This window comes from Pantherophis guttatus, chromosome 3 (genome assembly GCF_059756535.1).
Source record: "Pantherophis guttatus breed Tessera chromosome 3, ASM5975653v1, whole genome shotgun sequence".
Classification (NCBI taxonomy): domain Eukaryota; kingdom Metazoa; phylum Chordata; class Lepidosauria; order Squamata; family Colubridae; genus Pantherophis; species Pantherophis guttatus.
In genome coordinates, this window is record NC_142065.1 from 82,630,181 (window position 1) to 82,656,656 (window position 26,476).

General features: G+C 37.7%; 2 protein-coding genes across 11 annotated transcripts in view; one reads left to right on the top strand and one right to left on the bottom strand.

Moving 5' to 3' along the window:
• GLMN (glomulin, FKBP associated protein) overlaps positions 1 to 7,164 on the bottom strand; it is a 36,363-nt gene extending 29,199 nt beyond the window's left edge. The window contains exons 1-4 of one of the 10 annotated variants that reach the window (XM_034437229.3): positions 6,911 to 6,967; positions 6,188 to 6,225; positions 1,093 to 1,151; positions 554 to 679 (exon numbers count right to left, since the gene is read on the bottom strand). In XM_034437229.3, coding sequence (XP_034293120.2) covers positions 554 to 679; positions 1,093 to 1,128 — 162 coding nt within the window. In that variant the 5' untranslated portion in view covers positions 1,129 to 1,151; positions 6,188 to 6,225; positions 6,911 to 6,967. Of the gene's footprint in view, positions 1 to 553; positions 680 to 1,092; positions 1,432 to 6,187; positions 6,226 to 6,854 lie in introns of those variants that run through there. The other 9 variants (XM_087889956.1, XM_087889957.1, XM_034437232.3 and 6 more) reach the window with 9 other exon arrangements.
• A 106-nt stretch (positions 7,165 to 7,270) lies between these two features.
• RPAP2 (RNA polymerase II associated protein 2) lies at positions 7,271 to 26,163 on the top strand. The gene is made up of 10 exons (XM_087890690.1): positions 7,271 to 7,286; positions 7,967 to 8,006; positions 9,452 to 9,566; positions 10,461 to 10,559; positions 12,429 to 12,494; positions 18,466 to 18,479; positions 21,516 to 22,446; positions 23,183 to 23,277; positions 24,054 to 24,120; positions 25,987 to 26,163. The coding sequence occupies exons 1-10, from the start codon at positions 7,271 to 7,273 to the stop codon at positions 26,161 to 26,163; spliced, it is 1,620 nt and encodes a 539-aa protein (XP_087746816.1).
• Positions 26,164 to 26,476: the final 313 nt, after the last annotated feature.

A 26,476-nucleotide genomic window follows, 5' to 3' on the forward strand; every position in this document is an offset into this window, starting at 1 on the left:
TTGGGCGCTCAACATCTGGCCCACATTTACAGCTGCTGGCAGTGTCCCAAATCATGTGACCATGATTTATGTCTTTACTTCAGATTTCTGGCAAAATAACACCCCATAGCAAACTATGGTTCATTTGATGACTACGGCATTCACTTTGAAGTGTTTTGCTTAATGGCCACCACAAAAAAAGGTTGTAAAATCAAGTGCAGTCACTTGGTGACTTGCTTTATGACTATCACAAGTATAATCAACCTTGCAGGCGCAAACACAGTCATAAGTGGAGGACTACCTGTATGTTTGTTTTGTTGATGTATTACCATATTGTGATTATTTTCTAGTTATATTTGTACTTGCTTCAGCTCATGTTTGGCATCCCACTATTTTTGTTATTTATTGATGTGAGCCACCAGATTTGGTTGGAGTTGAGCAGCATCCAAATTGAATAAACAAATTAAAATAACATACTAAGATGTTTAGCTTCTGCTTTACAGTAAGACCATACATAATTCCTATTTTTTCATGTTTGTAATCAGACATAAAACAAAATGTATTTTTCACTCACCACATTTTTTTCATTTTGTACAATTTCCAATACTTCAGCTATATTCCCTTCCTCGAAACATTTCTGTCCAGCAACTTGAAAAAGATTATAATCTTCCCCTTTAAAATTCTCTTCATCAAGAAATTGCTGAAAGAATATATCTTTTAATTATAATTCACAATATAAAGATATTCAGAAACATATGATATTGATATTGTACTATTGCAAACATTTTTAAAGAATGTATAAGAACATGTAAGCCCCTTAATATTTCAATTACACAGAGTACTGTATTCAAACTATTACCGTAATACAAAATTTAAAAAAAAATCAGTATAGACTACACAATGAGTTGCACTCCAAAGATTATTAACAGCACGAATAAATATCAGGGTCTAATCCAAGATCATTTAGACACAGAATCTCCATCCTTGTACAAGTTTAATGATAATGCAGCCCCAAATTAGAAACTGAAAAAATGAAGATCAGATTTAATTATATTCAAAGATAAAAACAATTATTTTCAAACTTGGTAACTTGGCAAGCAATAAAGTACTTACACATCTTTGTATTATTTCTTGAAGTTCTTTTGCCATTTTTTTCTTGCTTCTCAAGAACCCTATCATGAAATAAAAATAGACGTGAACAAGTGCAAGTTTCCTTCCCTTTCCCTTCCCGTTGCTGTGAATTTTCTTAAGGAAAATTATGAAAAAGCTAACAAGGAGAAAGAAAGATGTGAGAAAGGATATAGCTTTATGCAGAGTTGGCATACTGGTCCACTTAGCTTAATTCTGCCTATGTTTAACAATATTCAGGATTTTAGATACTGTACAACTTATTCAGGATACTGAATAATTTACTAGTTCCTACTAGTAAATACAGCTGATACCTTGCTTCCAGCATCAGTTATTATTTAGGTCTCTATCCTAGCCGTGCAAGTAGTCCTAAACTTACAACCATTCGTTTAGTGACCATTCGAAGTTACAACAGCAAAAAGTGACTTATGACCATTTTTCACACTTATGACCAATGCAACATCCCCATGGTCACGTGATCAATATTTGGTTGCTTGGCAACTGGCATGTATTTATGATGGTTGCAGTGTCCCGGGGATCATGGGATCATCTTTTGCAAACTTCTGCTGAGCTGGAACAGAGCTGAAGAAGCTTCTTGGATGACAAGTGAAACATCTTCAAAGAAAAACCAGAAAGTCCAGTTGCCTCTTGAAAAATCACCTATGGGACTAAGAGTCAAATAAATAAAAGCTGGTTTGGTTTAGTGGTTAAGGCACCAGGCTAGAAACCAGGAAATAATGAGATCTAGTCTTTTGCCTTACCTATGAAAGCAGCTGGGTGACTTTGGGTTAGTCATTCTCAGACAAATCCACCTCACAGGTGGATTGTGGTGGGCAAAATGGGAGGAAGGAAGAGTATTAGGTATGTTCTCTACCTTGAATTATTTATAAAAATAAAGATACATAAAATTAAATCAAATTAAGTACTTTCTCAGCTCATTCCATTACTATGAGGATCTATATATGAGTGAAAGATGATAGATCGTCTATCCCATTCCCTTGGATCTTGCCAATAGCACTGCAAGCAAGAGCCAGAGCCAGTGTGCATACTCATAAGTGTGGGAGAACAGGTTGTGTATTATAAGGCAAGTTGTGATTTATCTTGGAATAGTGCCAGAGAATGGCATGGTCATCCATCCACCCCCTCACAACATGGAGCTTGATTTTGATTCAGACAGGGCCCCATCCTAGTTACAACTAGCACAATATATTTAGATGAAAAACACTATACAAAATATAGCTCACCTGTACCTCAATTCTATTGAGAGAATGAACCAATATCTACATCACAAATAACATAACTGCATTGGCTTCATTGCACTTTTTGAGGGCCAATCATTTTGTTTTCAGTAAAGATTCTAATCATTGTGTTATTTTGGAGAGAGTTCTGCCAAATTAAGCCAAATTACCAAATAAGATTTAAGTATCTGCAGAGCTGAGATTTCCTGGTGTGAAGCCTGACACAAAACAATGCTGTTCCCCATTGTATATACCAGTGTTGGTGAACCAATGGAACGTGTGCCGGAAATGGCACGCGAAACCATCCCGTGAGGAATGTGCGGCCTCGCTGGCTCCTCTTCAGCATTCCTGTGCACACATGCATGCCGGTTAGCTGGCTGTCGCGGGAGCGGCGAAACCCGGAAGAGCAACGTTCCGTCGTGCATGTGCAGGCTGGCACCCGAACTTCCGGGTTTACATCACGTGATGCGTGATGGCCAGCTGTTCATCGGGTGCGTGTCCGTGCTGGACACTGGAAGTCCAGGTGCCAGCTTGCACATGCATGATGGACTGCCGCTCTTCTGGGTATTGGCGCTCTTGCACACGTGAAGCCCAGCAGGGCCACGCATTCCTCGTGGGATGGTTCCCCATGCCATTTCCAGCATGCAGGCTGGCACGCGGTAATGTAAAAGTTTAGCCATCACTGGTATATACTAAAACTGACTGGTTTCCTAGGTAGATCTTATTCCAACATTGCAAATGGGACACTTGAGAGCAACCAGATTAGGGATATGCTACATTAAGCATCAGAGTAGAAACTGGGAGATTTGAGTTCTAGTCCTGCCTTTGGCACAAAGCCACCCAGGTGACTTTGGGCCACTCTATCTCAGTCCTAAAGAGGCAGCAATGGGAAACCACTCCCAAAAAACACTGCCAAGAAAACTGCAGGGACTTGTCCAGGAAGCCTTCAAGAATTGGACACAATTGAATGGAAGAAAAAATAATTATATACTGATCTCAGATGTTTCTCAATCCTAATCTTCAGAAGTACAAGTGACTTTTCACATAGGAAAAAACATTTTAAAAAGGAAATGCCCAGGATCATAATCTGAAGAAAAAGTATTCATGATTCTCAGAGCAAAGTATTTCATCAAAATTGCATTTTTTGTAAAGCCACAAATGCCATTCTGTAATACTCTAAACATGCGCAGAACACACCATCATATATTCCTTCTATTCATTTCTGCATCTATTTGCCTCTCCTTAATGTTGTTTCCACTTTTGAGTTTCTCAGAGCATGTCCTTTCATGTAAAAACTATCTTGTACTTTAATATCAAGCAAGCTGATGCTGCTAAATAAACGATAGTAATTTTTTTTTTAATATTTTTAATTAATTTATTTTTTATTTTATTTTATTCAGCTTATATGCCGCCCTATCTCACAATGGACTCAGGGCGGCTCGCAACAATAAAACACAAGCCTTCCTTGTTAAGGAAGGAATACTGAACTGTGGTTAATATTGTGCTTGAGGAAATCAGTGTGTCCTCAGACACATCTCTTGGTGCCACCAAGTCTCCGCCATGCTGCAAACCAAAATAAATTAGCATAACCTATTCATTTATAAAAGATAATTTTTTAATATTCTTTATTTAGAAAATTTGCCATCCATCTTATATCCAACATCTCAAATTTATTTATTTGCAAGAGCACTGCAATGTTACAAAGCATCCAAGGGAGCTAACTTGCCTTCCAAACAATACTTGTTCCATGGTTGACCATGCCCACCCCCACCCCCACCCCCACCCCCACCCTGAGGCATTTGTGGATAAGCAAACTTACATTGGGGGAATTGTGAGTGTGCTCATCCCACCTCTCAAGTTTCCAAATGTCACAACCCAAAAGACTGCATACCCTCAAAGGATATGCAGGAAAAGATAACAGAAGAAATCTTATCTCATTTCAGAAACCAAGATTCAGCATCTGATAAAGCACTTAGAAATCTGAAACCTCTTTCACACTTGCAAAGTAATGTAGGCCAGCCTTAACCTTTTAATTAAACTGGATATGCTTCCAAGCAAGCAGTGGCTAATAGCCTTATATAAGCCTACTAAGTCAATTACAGTCACAATGCCGTTACCAAAGAAATGTACACAATTTCAATTTATTTAAAAAAACGAAAAACAAAAAATTTCTTTCACCTCATCAATACAAAAATTAAAGATATGGAAGTTTACTGAGGCAAAGAAGGCTAATTAAGGGAATATTAGCTACAACTATGATGAAATCTACTCTTTGGGCCTATTCCCATCTGCCATTAAGACAACACAATCTTACCTTGAGTACTAGTAGTAGTACTAATTTTCCCTTTTGGTTCCACAACACTATCCCTGTTCCATCCCTAGCCCATGAATGACATGGCCATAGCTTTTTAGTAGCAATAGTAATACAAAATTAGCATGCTACTTTTTAGTTCAGCATCATCTAACAATAACATCAAGGTGTGTAAAATCATACATTTTTCCAGAGGGAAAGTCAGCTGGCCCATTTCAAACATGACGCAAGAGCTGGCTTGGCAGTGTTGGAAGAGGCAGACATAACTCTTCCAGTCTGGTCTCTAACCAGTCTCTATCAAAGCCATATTCTCCCAGTCTTTACAACAGATATTCCTTAGTACAGCACTTGGAGAATAAGGAAGTTGAACTAATCTTATCTGTCAATTTCAATCTCTTACTCTCCAGCTGGGAATAACAATAAGGCTGTCCATAAGCTAATCAATTTTAGTTCTCCTTTTCTACAAGACCAAATTACCCTGGCAGAACCTCATTTCCTCCTCATTGGGGCAATTTTGACCTGGGCATCTTTCTAGATGCATCCTTATTTCAGTGTTTTTAAACAGGGAAAATGCCCACATGGGATGTGGGTAGGAGCAGATGAACAAGCTTAGAGAAGACTGGACAGATCCAAACTTTGCTGCAAGTCTATGACTAGTGGAGGTTTTTTCTGCTGGTTGGTAAAACACTGAAAGGGATTACCGTATTTATTATAATTATTTAAATTCATCGGCTATCCACCTCCAATAGATTCTGCGAAGCAAAACTACATGAGAAAACCAATTACTACTGCAACGCTCTCTACCTAGGGCTGCCCTTGAAAACCACTCGAAGGCTTCAACTGGTGCAGAATGCGGCCGCGCGGGTTGTGATAGGAGTGTCCCGACAGTCCCATGTTACACCCCTCCTGCCCGACTTGCATTGGCTACCGGTTGCCCTTCAGGTGAGGTTCAAGGTGCTGGTTATCACCTATAAAGCCCTTCATGGCTTAGGCCCGGGATACTTGTCGGACCCCCTGCAGCCAGCAACAATCTCCAATCGCCCGGTGCGTTCCCACAGACAGGGCCTCCTCAGGGTGCCGTCGGGCAGACAATGTTGGCTGGCGACCCCCAGGGGGAGAGCTTTCTCTGTGGGTTCACCCACCCTTTGGAACCAACTTCCTTTGGAGCTCTGGATGGCTCCTGACCTTCACTCGTTCCACCGTGATTTGAAGACCTGGTTGTTTCATAGCCTGGACTGATGGGGGGGGGGTGTTTCTTAATAGTTTTAAATTGATTTTAAACTGTTTTAATTTGGACTTTTAATTTCATATTGTTTTGATGTGCAATCGTGCATTTTATTGTTGTGAGCCGCCCTGAGTCCATTGGAGATAGGGCGGCATATAAATCGCATTAAACTTAAACATAATCAATGCACACATAGACAAATCAGGACAAAACCATTCACCGGTTGAGGCAAACGCCAGCATAATTCAAGGATTCCCACTGTAATTCCACAGCGGTACACACACACCTTGATGAAAATTGTCCTACCTGCAAACTGGCCTTCTCAGCAGTTTTTAAAAGCAACACTATGAAGAATGAAATTGGTGAATAACCAGAATGTTTAGGGAAGGAAGAAAGAAAGCAGTTAATAAACCTTAAGTAAGTAAGGCAGTTCCCCCTCTCTCCCACAGGTGCTTTTTCAAGAGGCAACTGGACTTTTTGGTTTTTCTTTGAAGACGTTGCAAAGTCTTCAAAGAAAAAAACCCAAAAGTACAGTTGCCTCTTGAAAAAGCATCTTTGGGTCAACCATAACCTCGATGACTGAGAATCTCCATAGACAGACAGCCCCAGCCCCCCCCCCCCATTCTGAAAACCTCATTTCCACAAATGTGATGAGTTGCACCCGCCTTTTAAGTAATGGGTGGGAAAGTAAAGACTTTCCTTTTAATTTCTTATTAAGACTCAGTGCAGTCACACAGTTACTGACGGGAGCCAGACTGACCTTCCAGCGTCTATTTTAAATACCACCCCATATCCACCATGCAAGTTTGTTTAGGAGGGGGGATACCGTGCAGCGCCCTTTACTTGGCATAAGCAGGGTGGAAATCGATGGGCAGTAAGTTATTTTCCGTCTCCCTCCATTCCTGCCTCTTAAACCCGAGAATAATTTAGCTGACACCCCATCCAACCCCATAGCACGCTTTCTCCTCCCTACCGTTTGGGGTGCGACGAAAGAGGGAACCCCTTGCGCCGCCGCCACCGCCTGCCTACCTGCCTCCGCAGTCACACGCTCAGCCCGAGCCGCTGCAGCTTCCCCAGGAGCATTTCCTACCGCCCCGCCTCCTTTCAAGCCCCGCCTCCTCCAAGCTCCTCCCGCCGTGGGGGGTGAGAGGTCAACGCCGGAAAAGGCTCCGGATGATGGCGGAAGGAGCGCCGCGAAGTGCCTCGAACGGGCGCAGACGCTTAGGTTTGTTTTCATTTAAAAAACAGCAATCCACTACTCTCCCCCCCCCGTTCCCCGTTACATGGGCTATTCCTTCCTACTTCCTTCGAATCAATCACGGGACGGTCAAACCATTCCGCAGCTCTGGAGGGGTGGGCAAGGGATTGGAATGGCAAGGGAGAGGGAAGATGAGAGAAGGAGGCGGTATGCAGTGTAACTCTATAGTATGGGGAATAAACTTCCAGGAAATTTTACCGTCACAACATCCAGATAATAATCCCAGGGCAATGGCCGGAAAGACCAATGATTGGTCGGCTTGTTCTAATAATAATAATAACCTCGAGCTTCCCAAATGTACTTCATTATTACACTTACACTCAGTGGTGGGATTCAAGTAATTTAACAACCGGTTCTCTGCCCTAATGATTTCTTCCAACAACCAGTTTGCCAAACTGCTCAGAAAATTTAACAACCGGTTCTCCCAAAGTGGTGCGAACTGGCTGAATCCCACCACTGCTTACACTTATTATATTATGCTTTATTATATATTACATGTACATTTTAATAGCAGGATCTCATTTAGAGTCGGAGACAGCAAGCATACCTAATACTCCTGCTTTCTTACTTTCCCTAGAACAGGTGGGAAACTTTGGCCCCTTTTATGATTTGTGGACATCTGGGACTTGGAGTCCACAAATCATAGAAGGGTCCATAATTCCCTACCCCTGTCCTAGAACAACAACCCTGTGAGGTGGACTGGGCTGAGAGACACTGACAGACCCACAGTCACCCAGCCATTTTTTTATACCAAAAGTGGGATTAGAACTCAACATCTCCTGGCTTCTGCGATTCATTCTTAAATTTCTTGTTGTTCTTTATAATAGGAAACAAACCACCTTTAAAAAATGAAGATGCTGCTGAAAGGTATCGTTTCTAAATATTATTTGCCTATAGATATGTCCCAACTTCTAAAAGAGTTCCAGGGATCTCCTTTCATGTTATCCTTCCAACAGCCATATAAAAGAGCCTAGAGATATTTGTGGATCCTAAAGTTGTCATTTGGAGTTGGAGTAGAGAAGATGCTTGGGATTCAAAGAGCTGTGATTCTGTGATTCAGAGTCCCCTAGTTAGTTGAGGAATTGAACCTGGATACTTTCATCTTGAATATCGTAGTGAGCAATCTTTTATATCTGAGGGCCACCTGCCTTTGTGAACAAGGCAGGTTTTTAATTTGAGTTTTGAATGGGTTGTGTGTTATATAACAAAAGTTCAACACTTCCGTTTTGAGTTGTTTCCAATCTTAAAAGTGTAAGAAAATTCAATTTTCTGCAGTTAGAGTCTAGGGACTGCAGATTACCTCTTATCACTTTGACCTACATCATAGTATTGTAGAGATAATATATGAAGTATCATAACTCCAAGCATGATAACAAGACTTACTTGTCTTAACTATTCCTATTGCTCATGATGCTTATAGTACTGTAGTCCTCAGCTTACAACCAGTCACTTAGAGACCATTCAAACTTACAACCTACCTGAAAAAGAGAACTTGTGACCTGGATCTGAAATTCTGATCATCCCCTTCCACGGTCACATGACCACATTTCAGGTGCTTAGTATCACAGCAGTTTGTAGTGCCCTCTGGTCACGTGCCCGTGATTTACTACGATTTTGCTGAAATCTTAACGGTTTTTAGCAAAATTGCTCCATTGTGAATAATAGATTTGTGAACAACCATGTAAACCATACATCGCTTAATGACTGCAGCATTCAAATTTACAACCACTTCATTTACTTAACCACCACCGCAAAAAAGGTTAAAGTGAGTCGGTTACGTGACCAAATTTTTGTACGACAATAATGGGCAGGTTCCATTACAATTGTAACTTGAGCATTATCTATATATTAAATAAAGACTTTATAGAGAATTCTTTATTACCAGAGGACACAAATACATTTGTGAGTCTTTGGGGACTTATTTATTCAAAGACAGCTCCCTGTAAATTCTGTGGGAGACTTGCTCTAAAGTTTGTGATTATAGGATTACCGTTTACATTTATTTAACCAGTTTGCTTATTACAAGGAAGATTGTTGAATCCTGTTATGATCTTTGTGAATAGGTTTTATGGAGATTAAATATATTCTAACTGGCAGGCTCTTTTGTGTTCAGCTGCTAGCCATTTTTCAAAAGCATGACAGAAAACTCAAACCAAGTTTCAGAATAAACCTAACAGAAGGATGGTTTTATGTAATGAATATAACATTCCAATGAAATACATTATTTAAATAAACAAAAGTTTTTAAGCAAATTGATATGAGTTGTCAAAATATTATGTACACTACATTGTTAAATCATTATTGATTTCTAGGAAAGCAGCACTTGAAGCTGCTATTAGGAAAAAAATTGAGTGTGAGCGGAAAGCATTGCAAGTTGTTGAACACCTGTTGGAAGATGACATTACCGAAGAATTATTTGTGGATTGTGTATGTACTTTCCTAAACTTACTTTTCTTTACATTTTTGGTGTTCCCAAGTGTATTAGGACTGCAACTCCCTAAATTCCAAACCAGGAAAATGCTGATTTAAATATTAAATACTTGAATGTGATGATGTTGGCAACTTTCTGGGTTCACTTTTAGTCATATTACAATATGCTTATCATGTGGAGTTGATAAAGGACCTGTGGTAGCACAGTAGGCTAACTCTGCCCACAACCCTGAGTTCAATCCTGATCGGCTCGAGGTTGATTCAGCCTTCTATCCTTCTAAAGTCAGTAAAATGAGGACCCAGATTGTTGGGAGCAATATACTGATATTTGTAAACCATTCAGAGAGTGATGTAAAGCATTATATAAGTCTAAATGCTAATGCTATAAAGTGTTCTATACTGACCATGTTCACTAACGCTAAGGCAAGATTTTTACCAGTAGTTGGTTAAACAAGCCCCAAGGTCCTACATGCTGGTAAAACAAAATGGATGAGACCATATGCCATTCCACGTGACTTTTTTGTGAACAAGTCTTGTGTTTTTAGAAAACTTTTTCTACATCTGAAAGTTACAGAAGGAAATATAAAAATGTCATTGGAGAAAGCAAGAGGGGAAATTCCTCTCTCTGTTTCCATGTGAGAGGATTTGGGCAGGATCTTTTCTCTGTGGGAGACCTAATGCCTTAATTTAAATTTGTATTTGTTTTTTTTAAAAAAGTAAGACTGAAATTTTGGGGTTTTGCCAACTGAATTTTGGCTATTGAACAGATTAGAAACATGGTGCTATATTAAATATCCCCACGGTTTTTAGAGTGTCCTAAATTCTAAAACTTTGTGTTTATTACCAGATGAAAATAATTCTAACAGAATCCTCTCGGTTTCGTCATTTCAGGGGAGGCTTATAACACCTTCTCACTATCTGGATGTGGTGGAAGAACGATTTATCATCAAGCTATGTGGCTACCCTCTCTGTCAAAACAAGCTACAGAATGTAAGAGTTTATGCGCGGGGTGTGTTCTCTTGGCCATTTTTCATTCAGAATGTATTGCTTCCAGGGAATTGTTTCACACTAGCCTTTTGCTTATTTTGGTTAAATGAGATCAATTTAAATTCACTCTCTCACACTTTTCTCTATGTGGAGATTAGGATTGCCCCAAATTCAATTAAGTTAAATTGACTGGAAGAAAGAGGGGCTCAGAAGCTTTGGCTCCAAATGGTTTAATGTTATTCAAATGCATATAATGCATAACAGTCATTTTGTAGAATCCACAAGGGTTCAGGCATTGTGCTATGATTTTAATTGGGATTGTTACATAATCTCTGGTTGGTTGGATTTACATGTCATGCTGTGGTTTAAATAGCAAAACCACATTACAGCTTATTAGGTTGTATGAATCCAGTGATGAAGTTAGAACATTGCACCATCTAATCCAGGAGTGTCAAACTCACGTCGTCACGGCAGCATCACATGACATGTCGGGACTTTTTTCCCCTTTGCTAAACCAGGCGTGGGCGTGGACAGCGCATGACGCATCCAGCCCGTGGGGCCGGGAGTTTGACAGCCCTAATCTAGACCAACAGTGTCTACATTGTGTAGTTTTAGCAGCAAGTTTCCAGGATTTCAGGAAGAAACTTTTCCAGTCCTAAGTAGATATACCTGGAATTGGATCTGGGTGTCCTACCATTGAATTACAGCTCCATGTTGCACATAATTTAAATTCAACAAGAGACATATGTTTTGCCATTTTTAAAGTTTTCAATTTGTTAATAACACCTACTCGTTATTCCTGTTTTTCCTTTTTGATTAGCACAATAAACAAACTTTAGCCATTTATGAAGCTAGCTTATTTTACAGAATCAGGGTTAAGAACAACTGCAGTTCAGAGATGGGAAACCAATGAAGTACAACTCTCAGCAGCTGTGGTTATTATGGCACTTTATTTCAGCAACAACAGAATGCCCCAGGGTTTAGATTTATACTAGATCATTGTTAACTGAAAGGAAAGCAAACTTTTCTGTCCCTCTCATTAAATCCATGCCAAAAAAGGACAAAAAGAGCAGCAGCAGCTTCAGAAGTTTCCTTTATCCCCTGTAATCTATTTTGAGTCAATCTCTTTACAAGGTGCACTTTAGAAAATCTTACTCCTGTTTAATTAAATGAAAGAATCTCTTGGACAGAGGAAAATGTTTCATGCAACACACTAGTAATATTATTCCTGAAGGATGCTGTCTTCTTACTGATTCATTTTGAGATGCTTGGCATTGATTTAGTAGCTCGTATGTCCCAAAGGTGCTTTTTTAGGAGGCAACTGGACATTCTTGTTTTTTCTTTGAAGACGCTTCGCTTCTCATCCAAGAAGCTTCTTCAGCTCTGACTGGATGGTGGGGAATGGAAGGATTCATATTCTTTGCAGACAGCTGGTCATTTGAATCCTTCTATTCCCCACCATCCAGTTAGAGCTGAAGAAGCTTTTTGGATGAGAAGCAAAACATCTTCAAAGAAAAAACAAGAAAGTCCAGTTGCCACCTGAAAAAGCACCTTTGGAACAACCATGACCTGGATGACTGAGAATCTCTATAAACATTTAGCTCATAATATGCTTCACATGCATAGTTAAAAAGTTAGATACAGATAACGATACAGTCAGTCTGATATAGGCAGCAGAAACATACAGTACCATAAAGAAAAAAAGATAAGTGAGGAAGAAAGTGCCTAAAGTTAATATAAATAATTGAATGAGGTAGCATGGTGGTTTTTTAAACTGTGATAAATATATTACTTGAAAGAGAAGAATGCTGAACTAGTTAAGTTCATGAACTAAATTAATCAACTAACTTCTTTGCATTTCTTACTTTTAAGGTGCCAAAACAAAAGTATAAAATTTCCACAAAAACAAACAAAGTATATGACATTACCGAAAGAAAGGTAAGTTTAAAACCATTCCTAAAGTTAATTGTGTTTCATTTATTGTTCCACAAGAAAGAGCTTGCAAAGAAATGTTGGCTATGTCCATGAACTCCAGGCAGCTTGTTTTCTCCTGATTTTCACTTACTGTTTTTCCAGTCAATTTGTCTACCATTGTAGTTGGATTTTCTTTTCTACATTTCACTACCAATGTGGTTGGATGTTCTTCTCATTCCCAGATTATTCAAAACTATTTCACCTAATTCCATCAGACAATGTTTAACTTCAGCAAATAAATATTGGCTGAATTTGTATATTGCACCAGGTCATAGTTTGCTCAGTGATGGTTTATTGGCTGGGATTAGACACAAAAACGGAACCATAAACTATAATGTACACCCACTAAGGCTAAATCTGTACAGTGTTCGGGAATAGAGCAAATAAATGTGACTTGACAGGAACCCAGATCAGAAAATATTTTCCCTTCATTATGTTGCTTTACTGCTCTTCTAATATCAGCTGTTATTGAAGAAATGCAGAAAGAGTGGATTGCCTGCTTTCTCTTTTAAGAGTAGCCCTGTTAGGCTGGTAGATTTCAAGTGAGAAGTGGTGAGCAGCCTCTTTGTCTCTTAACTTAAACTATAATTAAATTAAATTAAATTTAACCCACTAGCATAGGTTAGTTCTCAGCATCAGGGAATGCACATTTCCATGTAAGCCGATATTTAGTCCTCACATTTGAAATCTAGATCTACAAGTGCCAACTAAACAAGGTTGATGTCCTCATATGGTTCACCTTAGACTGAACACTTAACCACTGACTGTTTCCCAAATGACATGATAAATAGCCATTACCATTGTTAGTCTTTCTCTTGGCCAAGAAGTTCTGTTTTTGAATATCAAGAAGAGTGCAATAACCCGATTGGGGTTGGATTCACTAGGTTCACGGTAGGAGAATATAAATCACTTGTCTCCCCAGTTCACCTCTTGTGCAGTGTGTAAAATCACACTTGGTACTACTGCAAAAAAAAAAAAACACACCTCATTTTGCAGCAACTGCCAGCTATCCTCTGTCCAGGAACAGAGAATAAACTGTCCACTGGTTTGAACAGCAGGCCAATGTTGCAGTGAATCAGCCAAGAGCAAACTATAGTTGCAGACTTTAATTACCGATAAGTAACTCAATATTATTCACAATTTGCCTTTTGGCCTGCACACTGAATAAAATGTAGCTGGTACTTTGGTATTTGGAATGCTTGGTAACATCAGCTACTCCTAGAAAAGCATACCAGACACTAAAGAGAGAAAACAAATAAAGGACAAAAAATGATATACTGTAATATGTTGACTTCCGCCTTCTTGCTATTGTAGAACTGATGGAGAAAAAATGAGCAAAAGACTAAAGAGGTGCTAAGTTAAGATGTCTGAGAACTCAATATACACAAGTTGTAGGCTGCAACTCTTAGAAGTTTCAGGAAAATTTTATTTATTTATTTATTTATTTATTTATTTATTTATTTATTTATTTATTTATTTATTTATTTATTTATTTATTTATTTATTTATTTATTTATTTATTTATTTATTTATTTATTTATTTATTTATTTATTTATTTATTTATTTATTTATTTATTTATTTATTGGTTTGATTTATATGCTGCCCTTCTCCAGAGACTCAGGGCGGCTTACAATGCGTTAAGCCTTCATACTTTTGTATATACCTGCTTAGTAGGGCTTTTGGCCCCACCCTAAGTGGTGTTCTTTTTTATACAGTCAGCTTATTGCCCCCACAAACCAGGTCCTCTTTTTACCTACCTCGAAAGGATGGAAGGCTGAGTCAACCTTGAGCCTGGTGAGATTTGAACTTGCAGTAATTGCAGACAGCTGGTGTTACTTAACAGCACTTTAGTCTGCTGTGCCACCAAGGCTCATTTTCCCATACATTCTCTATCTTTATTGGGTATTGATCATCCCAGTTCAAACTGCACTTGGGAAAATACCTCTCTCTCCAAAAATGTGTGCATTCAGTCTTTGTATCCACCTTTCAATTTAACTTCGCACCATCTCTATTTTGTTATATTAAAGAAATGACTGTTTATTCTTATTCTTTCTATGGGGAGCAGTGTTTTTGCAGCAATTTTTGTTACAAAGCATCAAAATATTTCGAGGGCCAAATATCCAAAACTCCAGTGTGGCTTCGAGAAGAAGAAAGGTACTTAGATCACTCATATTTCTTCCTCTGATTTCTTAGAAATTCAAAAGATCATGCACTATTGGTAAAGATTGTCTTATCTGACTAATATGTATTTTAGATTTTTTTTTCCCTCCAGGCCAACTGCTGCTTTTTAATGTTAGGGATTGTCTGTCATAAAATTTGATGCCCTGGATTGTTGATAATGGGGGGAAAACAGATGTTGATGGATGTTAATAGAAGAAAAACAGAAACATAAGAAAAAACAGTTTTTATTTGTCAAAGAATATAATCCATATTATTTAATCAAAACTTGTCCTATTGATAGCCAGTAAGTTTATGTTTAAATAAGAGATCCATATAAATCCATATTAAATGAGACTTAATATAAAAAAATCCCCTAAATTTGCTTTATGACAAATCAGACTATTAGGTTATGGATCTAATCTAGTACTAGTCTGATTGATAGAAATCTTACAGGCTTCCTAACATAGATTTACCTCACTTTAAGCCATAATTTGATTTCATTTAGCATAGTGTGTGAATTCAGACTGTTGTGACTTATTAAGGAACATGATACATGAACCCACCCATTACTTTCCCAGACCTGAAACTTGAACTGAGCGATGCTCAGAGTATGAAGTACAGTTTCCAAAGCATCATGGACTGATTAGGGTTGTAACTGGCATACCCACCAAAGCTGAATAAAATCATCTCCTGACTATAGCTAAACAGACTGTTGTTTAATGGTTTGTCAATCCACATCCTATATTGATTGCTTTTGTTTTAGATCATTAACTGGCTTCTCTCCAAGGTGTACTAGCGTGACAGATTGTATACATCTTCAGCTTGTTCTGGATAGGGGAAAATACTACTATTACTATTGCTTTACCATTGGTACGTACATCTAAGGATCATTTAAGCATTTCTTATTCATGGACTGAAGACAAAATGAAGGCAATGCTATGAAGACAAAGCAGAAAAATGATATTGTCAGGGCATGTTTGTGCTGTGGTTAGGTACAGATGGGAAGGACCCATTTTAAGTGATCAGTCTAATCATAATTAAAAAGGCAAGGGAGAAACGTTCTCCAAGGATGCAGAGAACTGTAAAATAGTTTTACTATTTGTTATCAACAGCAATCAGGGAAATGGTAATCAGCACTGTCCTGCTTGATTTGGAAACCATGCCTTATCTGAAGTCTGGAGAAGACCTTTTCACCTGAAAATCGGGATTATTTTACCTAATCTTATTGGAGTTCTAATTTTAGGGATGATACCAAACAAGGACTGCCATCTTTAAAATGCTTCCACATGCAGCATTTATTGCATATAATAATTCATATAATTTTAAAGGGGTTGTAGGAATCTAGATATTTGTTCCATTAGGAATTCTCTTTTTGTGTTTCCTGTCCCTCTTTTTTTCCCTTTCATATAATGATAAATATTATAGCTGAATAGTATGCTTTTTTGCCTGTAGCACTAAATGCCCCACATATGGATGCAGTTTATAGCAAACAAGATAATGTAACAAGACATCAAAGGAAACTGTCCAAAAATATAAGAACAGGGTTATGACTAGGCTAAAAAATTATGACTTGCAACTAACTCAGTATCCACTGGGTGTCAATGTCTCATAAGGTATAACTGTTACCAAGAAATAGAGCCGTACAGATTTAATGAATAGAACTCAAAATCCGTTCTATAGCAAAAACAGCAATTATAATGTATATGGCATGACATATTATGATGGCAAGAAGTGCTTTGTAGCCCATAAGCAATAGTACTTAGACTTATATACTGCTGTTTAATGTTATATTATAACATTAAAAATAATTATTTTTTTACTAGACACCTATGCAGTTGGAACAATCAATTTTTTTAAATTTAAAGTTCCAAGTAGAGAAAAATCTATTTCAATTAGACTGTTCCAGAAATATTTCAAGATAATCATAGTATTCAGAAGCTATTCATTTCTTAAAAGGTTCACTTCCCTCCTTCACACATAGAAGAATGTTAAAATAGATCTAAGCCAGAGAGGCCTTTGCCTAGATTAACCTGATATGCTGATTTAATCCTTGCTTGTCAGAATTCCCTTCTCATAGTCATTCATGTCTTAATCACTTCACATTGCAAAGCACTCTCTGCATGGGACTTCCCTTGAAAATCACTTGGAAGCGATACCTAACTGTAGGGGGCCTTTATGTTCAAGCCTTGGTAAACCTATGATTCCTCTACTGTATTGCACAAGTTGCATTGGTTACCAGGTTTCTGAGTGCAATTCAGAACACGGGTTGTGACATATAACCAGCATATAGTCTAGTTACCTGATGGTTCATTTTTCCCAGAGTAGGCATGGTGCAGATCCCAATTTTAAAATACAGGTAGTCCCCGACTTACAATGGTTCATTTAGTGACCATTTGAAGTTACAACGGCACTGAACAAAATGACTTATGATCTTTTTTCCCACTTTGAATGTTGTAGCATCCTTATGATCACATGATCAAGATTAGAATGCTTGGCAACTGGCTCATATTTATGACCATTGCAATGTTCTGGGGTTATGTGATCCCATTTTGCAACCTTCCGGCAAGCAAAATCAATGGGAAAGCCAAATTCACTTAACAACGGTGTTGCTAATTTAACAACTGCTGTGATTCTCTTAAGAAACGTGGCAAGAAAAATTGTAAAATGGGGCAAAACTCATTTAACAAATTTCCCACTTAGCAACAGAAATTTTGGGCTCAATTGTGGTCATAAGTCGAGGACTACCTGTATGATCACAATTGGGACCAGCAACTCCACTGCTAAGCGTTGTTGTTGATTGAGAATATATGACTGCAAATTTCAATTTCATTCCAGATTTTCCATTGACTTGCTTCTGGAAAGCCAGCTTGCAAATGGTGGTCATATACCTGTAAGATACGGTGACAATCGTACATGTCCACATTTTAATCACCTGACAGCGAAAACACTAACAGGCAAAAGTGTGAGGATCGGTCATGAGGTTACATTATCAGGGCCATCATTATTTTAATGGTTGTTATACAGAGCAGTTGTAAAGTGAGGACTACCTGTAGTGTCAGCTAATGGATCTCAGGTAGCATGCCTTCTCTGTCATGGTGCCTGCCTTCTGGAATGGCATCTCCTCAGAGGTTCATATTGTCCTTCATCCTGTATCCTTTTATTGAACTTTGAAGATCTGGCTCTTTCCCCAGGTCTTCTCTTTCCCCAGATGTTTTTTCCAGTGGTTTTCCTGTCAGGCTTTAACCCATTTTTGGCTTTTATAGCTTTATTGGTTTGTGCCATTTTGTTCATTAATTTTATTGTAAGTATCCAAAGTTGATTGGCTGGGAGAGCTTTGTAAATTTGATGAAATAAATAAAATAATCCAAAGAGATGATGGACCTGTAATTGGTTCTGATCATGGGAAGCCTAGATAGCAATCTATTGGAGACAGCTTAATGGGATTCTTGTCTTGAGCTAAAGGATGGCTCCTTCCAAGTCTTTTATGATCTGGGGTTCAGAGAGTCAGCTTTAGTGAACAGATGGCTGGGACAGACAACAGATAAGAGATGTGAGAAGGTACAAATAAGTTTGGAACATTAAAAGTATTAGTAGTTTCCAGATAATTGTTTCTAAGCCTAAAATTCAGGCTACAATCCTAAGCATGCATACTAGGGAATGAGCCTCTTAATTATTAAACAACTTTACTGCTGTATAAATATGTATTAGATTGCATCTACAATTGTGTCATTTTATTAATCTGAATGTTAATTATCAGTTCCCCACATTTTCAGGTTCATTACATCAGGTAAATGTTTAATACTGTTTCAATCTTAAAAATGCTTTCAAAACCTAATAGACAATATTCAAACAACTGATCCATGAATTAAAAATACAGTTGATTAATATTGTTTATTAACTTGTTGCAGAACCAAACCCATGCAAAATTTAGATGAGTTCGTTAATTATCACAATCAGAATTGTCACAGAATATATATTTTTCTGTCTTTCTTTCAAGGCCACCAACTATTGAGCTGCTAAAGAAAGAGTCAAGGTAGGGTAGAAATCTTAATTTCATTTTCAGAGCTGCAGTACGGTTGAATGAAGTCTCTGATTTCCTACTCTCTGCTTCTCTGTCAAATAGCCACCATTATTCTCATCCCCACAAAGCCCTGCTGCTTGCCTTGATTAGTTGGGTGTTTTTCTTCCAGTCTGAAAAGCCTGTTTGATCTGTATGATTTTCAGCTGGCCCTAGTGGTGTAATTGAACCTGTTGAAACATGACACAAGTACAGTGTTTGCTCTTGAGTCCACTGCAGCAGGTTTTGTCTATGGCTTTCTTTGCAAAAAAAATGGGGCCAATTATATGTGCTGAAAGCTTGTTTACATCTTTAGATAATCCATTAAATAAATAGATCCATTTGGTGCTGTGTTTTTTGGGTGGGTTTTTTTGTTTTTTTTTTTTTTGAGCAAGCTTTGGCTGTATCTGCAATCTGTGTGTTTTAATAGCATGGCTGTGTTTGCTAGAAGTCTTTCTCGTCTGCATTTAAAATACAAAGCCAATTCACGGTACATACTGTTCTAGCGTTGCAATATGGAGGTGGGAAATCTGTGGTATGGCTTTTTGATGTGCTTTTTGATTAAATAATAGGGCTGCTAAATCTGTAAAGTGGGATTAAAACCAGTGTACTAAAATCATGGTTTTCAAAGCAAAAAAAGAAAGGGTAACTGGCACCTTCTTTGCCATTTGTTTGATGCTATGTAAATAACCTTTCTCTTTATATGGCCTTGATGACTCTCTCAAAGAATGCAAATGACCAGCTGTCTGCAAGGAGCATAAACCCTTCCATTCCCCACCATCTAGTTAGAGCTAAAGAAGCTTCTTGGATGAAAAGTGAGATGTCTTCAAAGAAAAAACCAGAAAGTCCAGTTGCCTATTGAAAAAGCACCTTTGGGACAACTATGACCTGGTTGACTGAGAATCTCCATAGACAGTCCATGTTGTACTTAATATTCTGTCCAAAGACTGGAGAATGAGTTGATTTAGACAGTTTTTTAAAAAAATTGAACATGGGTAGTTCCATTGAATTTCTCTGTGGGGCTGAATTGACTCATTCAGATACTATGTAGAATGATTTATTCTCAGAAGAGGCAAATTAGATAGAGACAACTGACAGCCTATGCTATAGGGATAAATTCTTTAGGTTTTTAGATATTTTCAGTTATAAAGTTCTAGTGACCCAGAGATAGAATGTTGCTGCTGCTGTTGTTGTTGTTTTGTTGTTGTTATTATTATTATTCTCCAAACAGAGCAAAGCATTTTTAACCATAATTGGTAATTATTCTTCAATGTTGCTTCCCCTAATAAAGGCTTGTGTGGTCTCTTGCTTAAATATAAGTTCTGGAGGATTGATTAGTTGAGTCTTGGGTGCTGTGAATATGTGATTTCGAAATCATAAAAGAGCTCCTTTGTATTCCTGTGCAAAATGCTTCATGTTCAATATATATTTGATCCTAAAAAAGCCTGATTTTATATCAAATCAGGTTATGCAAAGTGTACTGATAGCATTTTAACTCTATGTTGACAGCTCCTGCTTGAAACAGCTAGATTTCAAAGCCAGAATAGCATTGAAACACTGGTAGTAAGTCTAAAAAAAAAGGAATCTGAACTCAAAACTGAGCATTTCAGCTGGAGGCAGTTTGAATTTAAAAGTTTTTGTAATCGTTTTTCCTTTTTCTCAAGAGTGGTTGAAAGAAAGCCCTAAACCAAACTTATTTTGCAATAATCCTTCCACCTAAGGCATTTCACATAAAGACCATTAAATAAATTTTTATAAAGGTGTGCAGAGTTTAAAAATTAAATTTACCCAATTTAATTTCCAGACATCCTATTATACTCAGCAATTTGGCAGTACTCCTTCCCTCACAAACCTATTTTATTTAATAAATTTTTAATATTTACATCTCTCAAGTAGATTTTTATCTACAAGTTTTTATCAATGCTGGCTCATTAATGTGTGTGAGGCCAAATTATTTATTTAAGCATCTCCCAGGAAGTGTCTATATAATATCTACAATATAGATATAAGGTATACTTACAAAAGGAAAATAAAATAAAGGCAGTGTGCATGGAATGAAAGGAAAGGAAAAGAAAATTACTCTTTGAAATGAAGGGACAGAACCAGATTGGTTATGTTTTTCTTATTGCAATAGTAAGAAAATGCCTTTTTTTTTCTTTTGTAGTTTGTATCTTTAGTTAGTATTTTTAATTTTTTTCTATTTGTTAGATTAAAGATTTTTGTTAGGAAAAATAAAGTTATTACATTAAAAAAAACCTCTTTAACTTTACAGTCCCAGTCTTACAATTATTTTAAATTAAAATAACCAAATTACTTAAAGCCAACATCAACTTCAACTATCTAACATCACAGTTGGAAGGAGAGAGAGTTTGTGTAAACTGGCTAAATGGCAGATTTAAAAAAAACAACAATTGCTACATTAACGAGAAAAGATCTATCACCAAGTCCAAATTTGCTCCTTCTTTTCCTTCTTGCTCTTCATTGTAATCTGTTCTACAGCATGGTTTTTGCTTCCTCTCCTTTAGCCGGCCTAAACATAGGGCTGTAGATTATAATTATGACAGGAAATCCAAGGAAGGGCAGGTCGGATGATGGTGTATCTAATTTCCATATGTACTTCCCGCTTCTTTGGACAGAAGAAAGTAGGTCTTCATCTGGTGCGCGATTTACTAGTGGCGTTCAGTCAAGGAACATGCTTTTTAAAACAGACATTTTATGTATTACTGTCTATGCGTTTCTTATTGTCATTTTTATTTGTATTGACAGTGGCTACTCTGGGAAGGAAATAAAATTAGTCAGCGAAAGAATTAAAGCTTTAGACATTGAAAATCCTACTCCTGCAGAAATCCATCATGACTCTGACTCAGGCAGTGAAAGCAACAGTGATGCTGAGCAGGAGTTTGTTTCTTCCGTTCTACAAGAGAATCTTTCAAATACAGAGAAATTGGCCGGGAAGCCCCTCAAGAGCATCCTTAAAAAAAGCCCTACCAAGAGAGTTGAACCTAAGCTCTTCACCTCAGAGGATATGCTTGATGAGACTTCAGCCCAACTAAACAAAGGCACATCAGATGTTCTACAAGAAGAGGATGGTTTTCCTGGTAACATTCAGGGGGGGAAACCTTGCCATTCTCAGAATGTCCTTGAAAATGTGCAGGTCTCTGAAAATCCTGGAAATAACTCTAGCTGTTCCCAAGTAGTGTTTCTGGGAGTGAGCCAAAAAGGGGCAGACCAATTTAAAAGGTTACTTGCTAAATCAAAACTGTCTGTCAGAAGTCCAGCAGACTCCCTTATGGCCAAAGATAGTTTGTTAGAGAGCCTCTGGCAGACATTTATTGAGTGGAGAAGTGAAGAGACACTAAAACTCCTCCATGGCTCTTGCAGCACCTCCAGTCATCTACTGCAGCACACCCAGCCAAATGACTCTGAGAAGGAAGAACTTGATGAAGATGATTTGGAAAATGCTAGTAGCAGTGAAGACGTATCCCAAAAACACACTTTAAACAGCCTAGATCAGTCTTTGCCTTTCCAGGACTCTAGGACAGCTGCTAAACCTTTACCGAGCTTTGAAAATTTAAAAAAAGAGACAATACAGTTGGAGTTAAAGGTGAGCGAATTTTACAAAGGAAAGTTCACTGTCATCGAAGAGGACGATTTGGCAATGCAATCAGAAAGGGAACAGCAGAATGGGAAGTCTCAAGTAAGTATCCTGAAAATAAAGGAAGTGGTTATAAAGTCAACCTCCAGGTGTTGGGGCCAAGCTGAATGGAGTTCCTCCCTGGAGGAATATAATATGAATCTCGGATCTGGTTGCCTGCTGTTGTTTTCAATTGTATTTTTGAGGTGTGGGGGTTGGTTTACTGATGGTATGCTGCTCAAATTGAGCTTGAGGTGGTGATGCAGATTTTTTAAAAGATTTTTTTTATCCCTTCTTTAGTATTTTTATAAATAATTCAAGGTATTTATAAAAGAAATAAAGAAGGTACCTAATACTCCATCCTTCTCTTATTTTCACCACAACAAAAACCCTATGAGGTGGGTTGGGCTAAGAAAAAATGACTGGCCCAAAGTTACCCAGCCGGCTTTTATGTCTAAGGCAGGACTAGAACTCTCAGTCTCCTGGTTTCTAGGCAAACACCTTAACTGCTAGATCAGACTGGCTTTTGTTTTTATTTAATTTTTATTTTTCCAAGAATAGCAGTAAGTTCATGAATTCTTGAAGGATCCCATATAAAAGCTTTTTTGTTTGCCATTGTTCAAATAAATTATTTTACCTCACAATTATTCAGTGTCTTCTATATTCCCTTTGGTTTATAATTTATCAAAGACAGTCTTACTACATTTTGCCACCATAGATACCATTTTAACCTATTTGTTATAGCCTTTTCAATGTTATATTCTCTGTATCATATTTGTGCCGTTTTTACATTATCTAGGATAATGAACAGTGGGCTCCCATTTTGCCACTTGTAGATTCTAAAGCTCAGCAGCAGATACGGACACGGATTGTGCTTGAAAAGCTGCAAAAAGCGTAAGCATCTTTTTGCATCAGCTGTTGATATATATACATTCAAAAAACTAAATATACAGAAACAGTTATCTTGGAAGGGATACTATGCTTCAAAGCCATTAATTGTAATGTCTTAAAAACATTTTTAACAATTGTAAATCAGTGGTGGGTTGGTACCGGTTTGCCCAGGATCGGGCAAAACGGTAGCAGTGGCGGGAGGCTCTGCTCACCTGACTGGATGTTTCTGCACATGCGCAGAAGCATCACGCGCGTGAGCGCGCGCCTGCCCGCAAGCGAACCGGTAGCAACCAAAATTGAAACCCACTATCATGCTTTGTTTAATAAATCCTTGTTAACACCATTTGCAACCATGAACATATGTTGATGTTTTGCTAATCAAGCTGCTAGCTTCTGCAGATTAGATTTGAATCCTGGATTGTTTTGCTTTGTTGCAGCTGAATTCAAAATCCTGATTTATTCCATGTTTATTTTATATTCCATACATTTCTTCTGGATACTCACAAAAGAAAACAAATGTGGAATTTTGAGCATGTGCAAGATAGAATTGTTCTTTGTTCAGCAAAATAATCCCTTATAACATTAATCAAATGCATTAATGTCTTTGTGATAGTTTGGGAGATGACAAAATGTTAAGCTTTAACTGACATCTGGTGAAGTGTAAAGGAAATATGATTAATGACCTATAAATGAAACTTTTCATTTGGAATTTAAGTGAAGGACATATTCTAATACTTAACTAAATTTGCCTTGTTTTTTTCTCTCCCTCTGTGTTTCAGTTTGCCTGCTGTTTTGGGCCCTCTTAAGATTCCTTTTGGTGATGTTTATAGTGAACTGAGAAATCTTGTAAGGACATTTAGGTAAATATAAAATAATATAAAAGTATCTCAAGGTGTAACTTATTAAGCAATGACAGATTGATGCTTGCTAAAGAGTGATGTCCTATGAGAATTTGGCTGAAGAATTAGAATCCTACAATTCAAATAATAGACCACGTTGTCTGACCAATTTTTTTAAGGCAGCATAGCTTGAAATTAAACATAATATTACTAAACTTTTTATCTAGTATATGGAAAACTTAAAATCTTGTGTTTGTTAGTGATGTGCAGTACAGATTCTGGCTTTACAAAGCAAAGTTTAGTATCTTGAGAATTGTCTCACTTTTCATTCTATATTTTAAAATATTTACTTGATAGTTCTGGGCTCCACAGAATATAACAGAGCTGGAGAAAGTGCGAGCAAGGTTTAGAATTGCGTCTCTTTAAGAAAAGACTATTAGGGTTGGGTCATGTTAACTTGGAAGTAGGTGATAGAGGACTAACAGTTCTGTTTTTTGGTTTTTTTGTCCTGTAGTTGTTAAGATTGTTCATTTCTTCTTTCACTAGTGACCTGCTTGCCTGCTACATTACTTTTCTCCTGCCTCCTCTGGAAAAGACTAGCATGTTAGTTTTTATGAAGTGTTTAAATTCAAAACCATTTGCTAAAGAAACAGGGGAAAAATTAAACTATCCTGTCTATCGAACAGGAAAGTTAAGGAAAATTAAAAAGAATTAGACCTGGAAAACTTTTCGGATGAAATTCAAGAAAAGTCCTATTGTATGGCATGAAACACATGGTCATTTCTGAAGGAATACATGGAGGAATGGAGAGGCTAGAATTGGAGGGGGGGAGGCATTTCAGCTTTAAAACATAAAGTGTTTAAAAAAAAAGACTGCGGTAAGCTCAGCAGCAGCAATTTTCAGCTCCATCAGTTTTTAAAGGAGCACAAAATTTCATCTTCTGATCTGCACCATTTCGTTCAGTCACTACTGCTGGAAAGCACACTAAAGAGTTCTCTGGAGACATTATAGGATAGTTATAGTTCTTTAGCCAAGTCCCTCAGTGCCTGTATGCTTTTGTTACCAAACCAAGATGTCAAATAATCTCCAGGGTTGTCTAGAGTGTTTTGCTGGGAAAATGATGTGGAAGGGGGGAAAAGACAACATTGAAATCCAGGCTGAATACAGAAGTAGGTAAATGTGATTTTGGTTGTTGCTATTTAAATGCATTTAAATACTTATAAATGCTATTGGAAGGGAAGCCTTTTGGGATCAAACTATGTTTTTCTGGTTAAAGATTTAATTTGCATGAAATTTTAATTGGAAAGTGGGACGATTGCTTTGCTGCAGTAAATCATGGATTGACGTTATGTATTTACTGAGACAGAGCTGTCAATATTTAAACCTTTATTAACATACTTCTTTTATTTGTTGACTGCCTAATTGATTGAATTAGCACATCTGCCTTGGGAAAGGGCGTGTTTGTATGTTCATTCGTGCCTTTTCCAATGTGGCCTCCTTGACATCCTTCAAATGTATTAGATTACAGTTCCCAGAATTCCCAACAGATTGAACAGATTGAGTGTGAATTCTAAAGGTAGTTCTGTAATTCAACACAGCTACAGAACATTTTGTTGGGGGAAGTGGTCCAGATCTTCTCCCTTTTCAGATAACTAGATTTGAACAAAGCTTTGTTTAAAGTATATATATTCTGCTTTTCTCCATGATGACAGACCACAGATTGTTGGCAAAAAAACGAAATGCATAGTAAGATTCTTTGAAAGACAATGTAGTTTTATGAGGCCTGAAGGAATGATGAAAAAGTACGGTCCTTCAATTGTAGATTAACATTCTTCCGTCTGTAATCTTAGCCTACAACTTCCATTATTTCCAGCCTGCACAGTTGGTGACAGTTTGGCTTCTGATTGATAAGAGTACGGTATCTCTAAGGCATCAATACGGACAGGTTGCTTTATATAATGCTGCTGCTATGTTATTGGCATCAGAGCTGTTGCAACTGCTGCAACTCTTTGAAGCTCCTATGTTAATAACAGGAAGGAAGAATCAGTAGGCACTGCTTAGCAACCAAAGCCGGGTAGCCCCAGATGTGTTTGTCTCTGGAAGGATCCCACTCTTCCTTTCTGAAGACCTGATAGGGATGGGGGGAAGACAGTTATGGGACTGGTTCACTTTTTAGACCATACATGAACAATGCAAAAGGAAAAAGTGTAGCAAGAGTAAAGCTCTTGGTTTCTGTTGCACATGAACTTTGTATGCACACACATCTTTAAGTATAAAAATAAATATGTTGAGATGGGGTACCTTTTCCTAGGTCCCCATTTTATGACTTTTCTTGCCCCGTTTGTTAAGCGAATCACTGCAGT

Coding starts and splice junctions, on each gene's coding strand:
- RPAP2 (XM_087890690.1), top strand. Junction 10,560..12,428: donor GTCAAAACAAGCTACAGAAT/GTAAGAGTTTAT, acceptor CTTACTTTTAAG/GTGCCAAAACAAAAGTATAA. Junction 23,278..24,053: donor CTTGAAAAGCTGCAAAAAGC/GTAAGCATCTTT, acceptor TCTGTGTTTCAG/TTTGCCTGCTGTTTTGGGCC.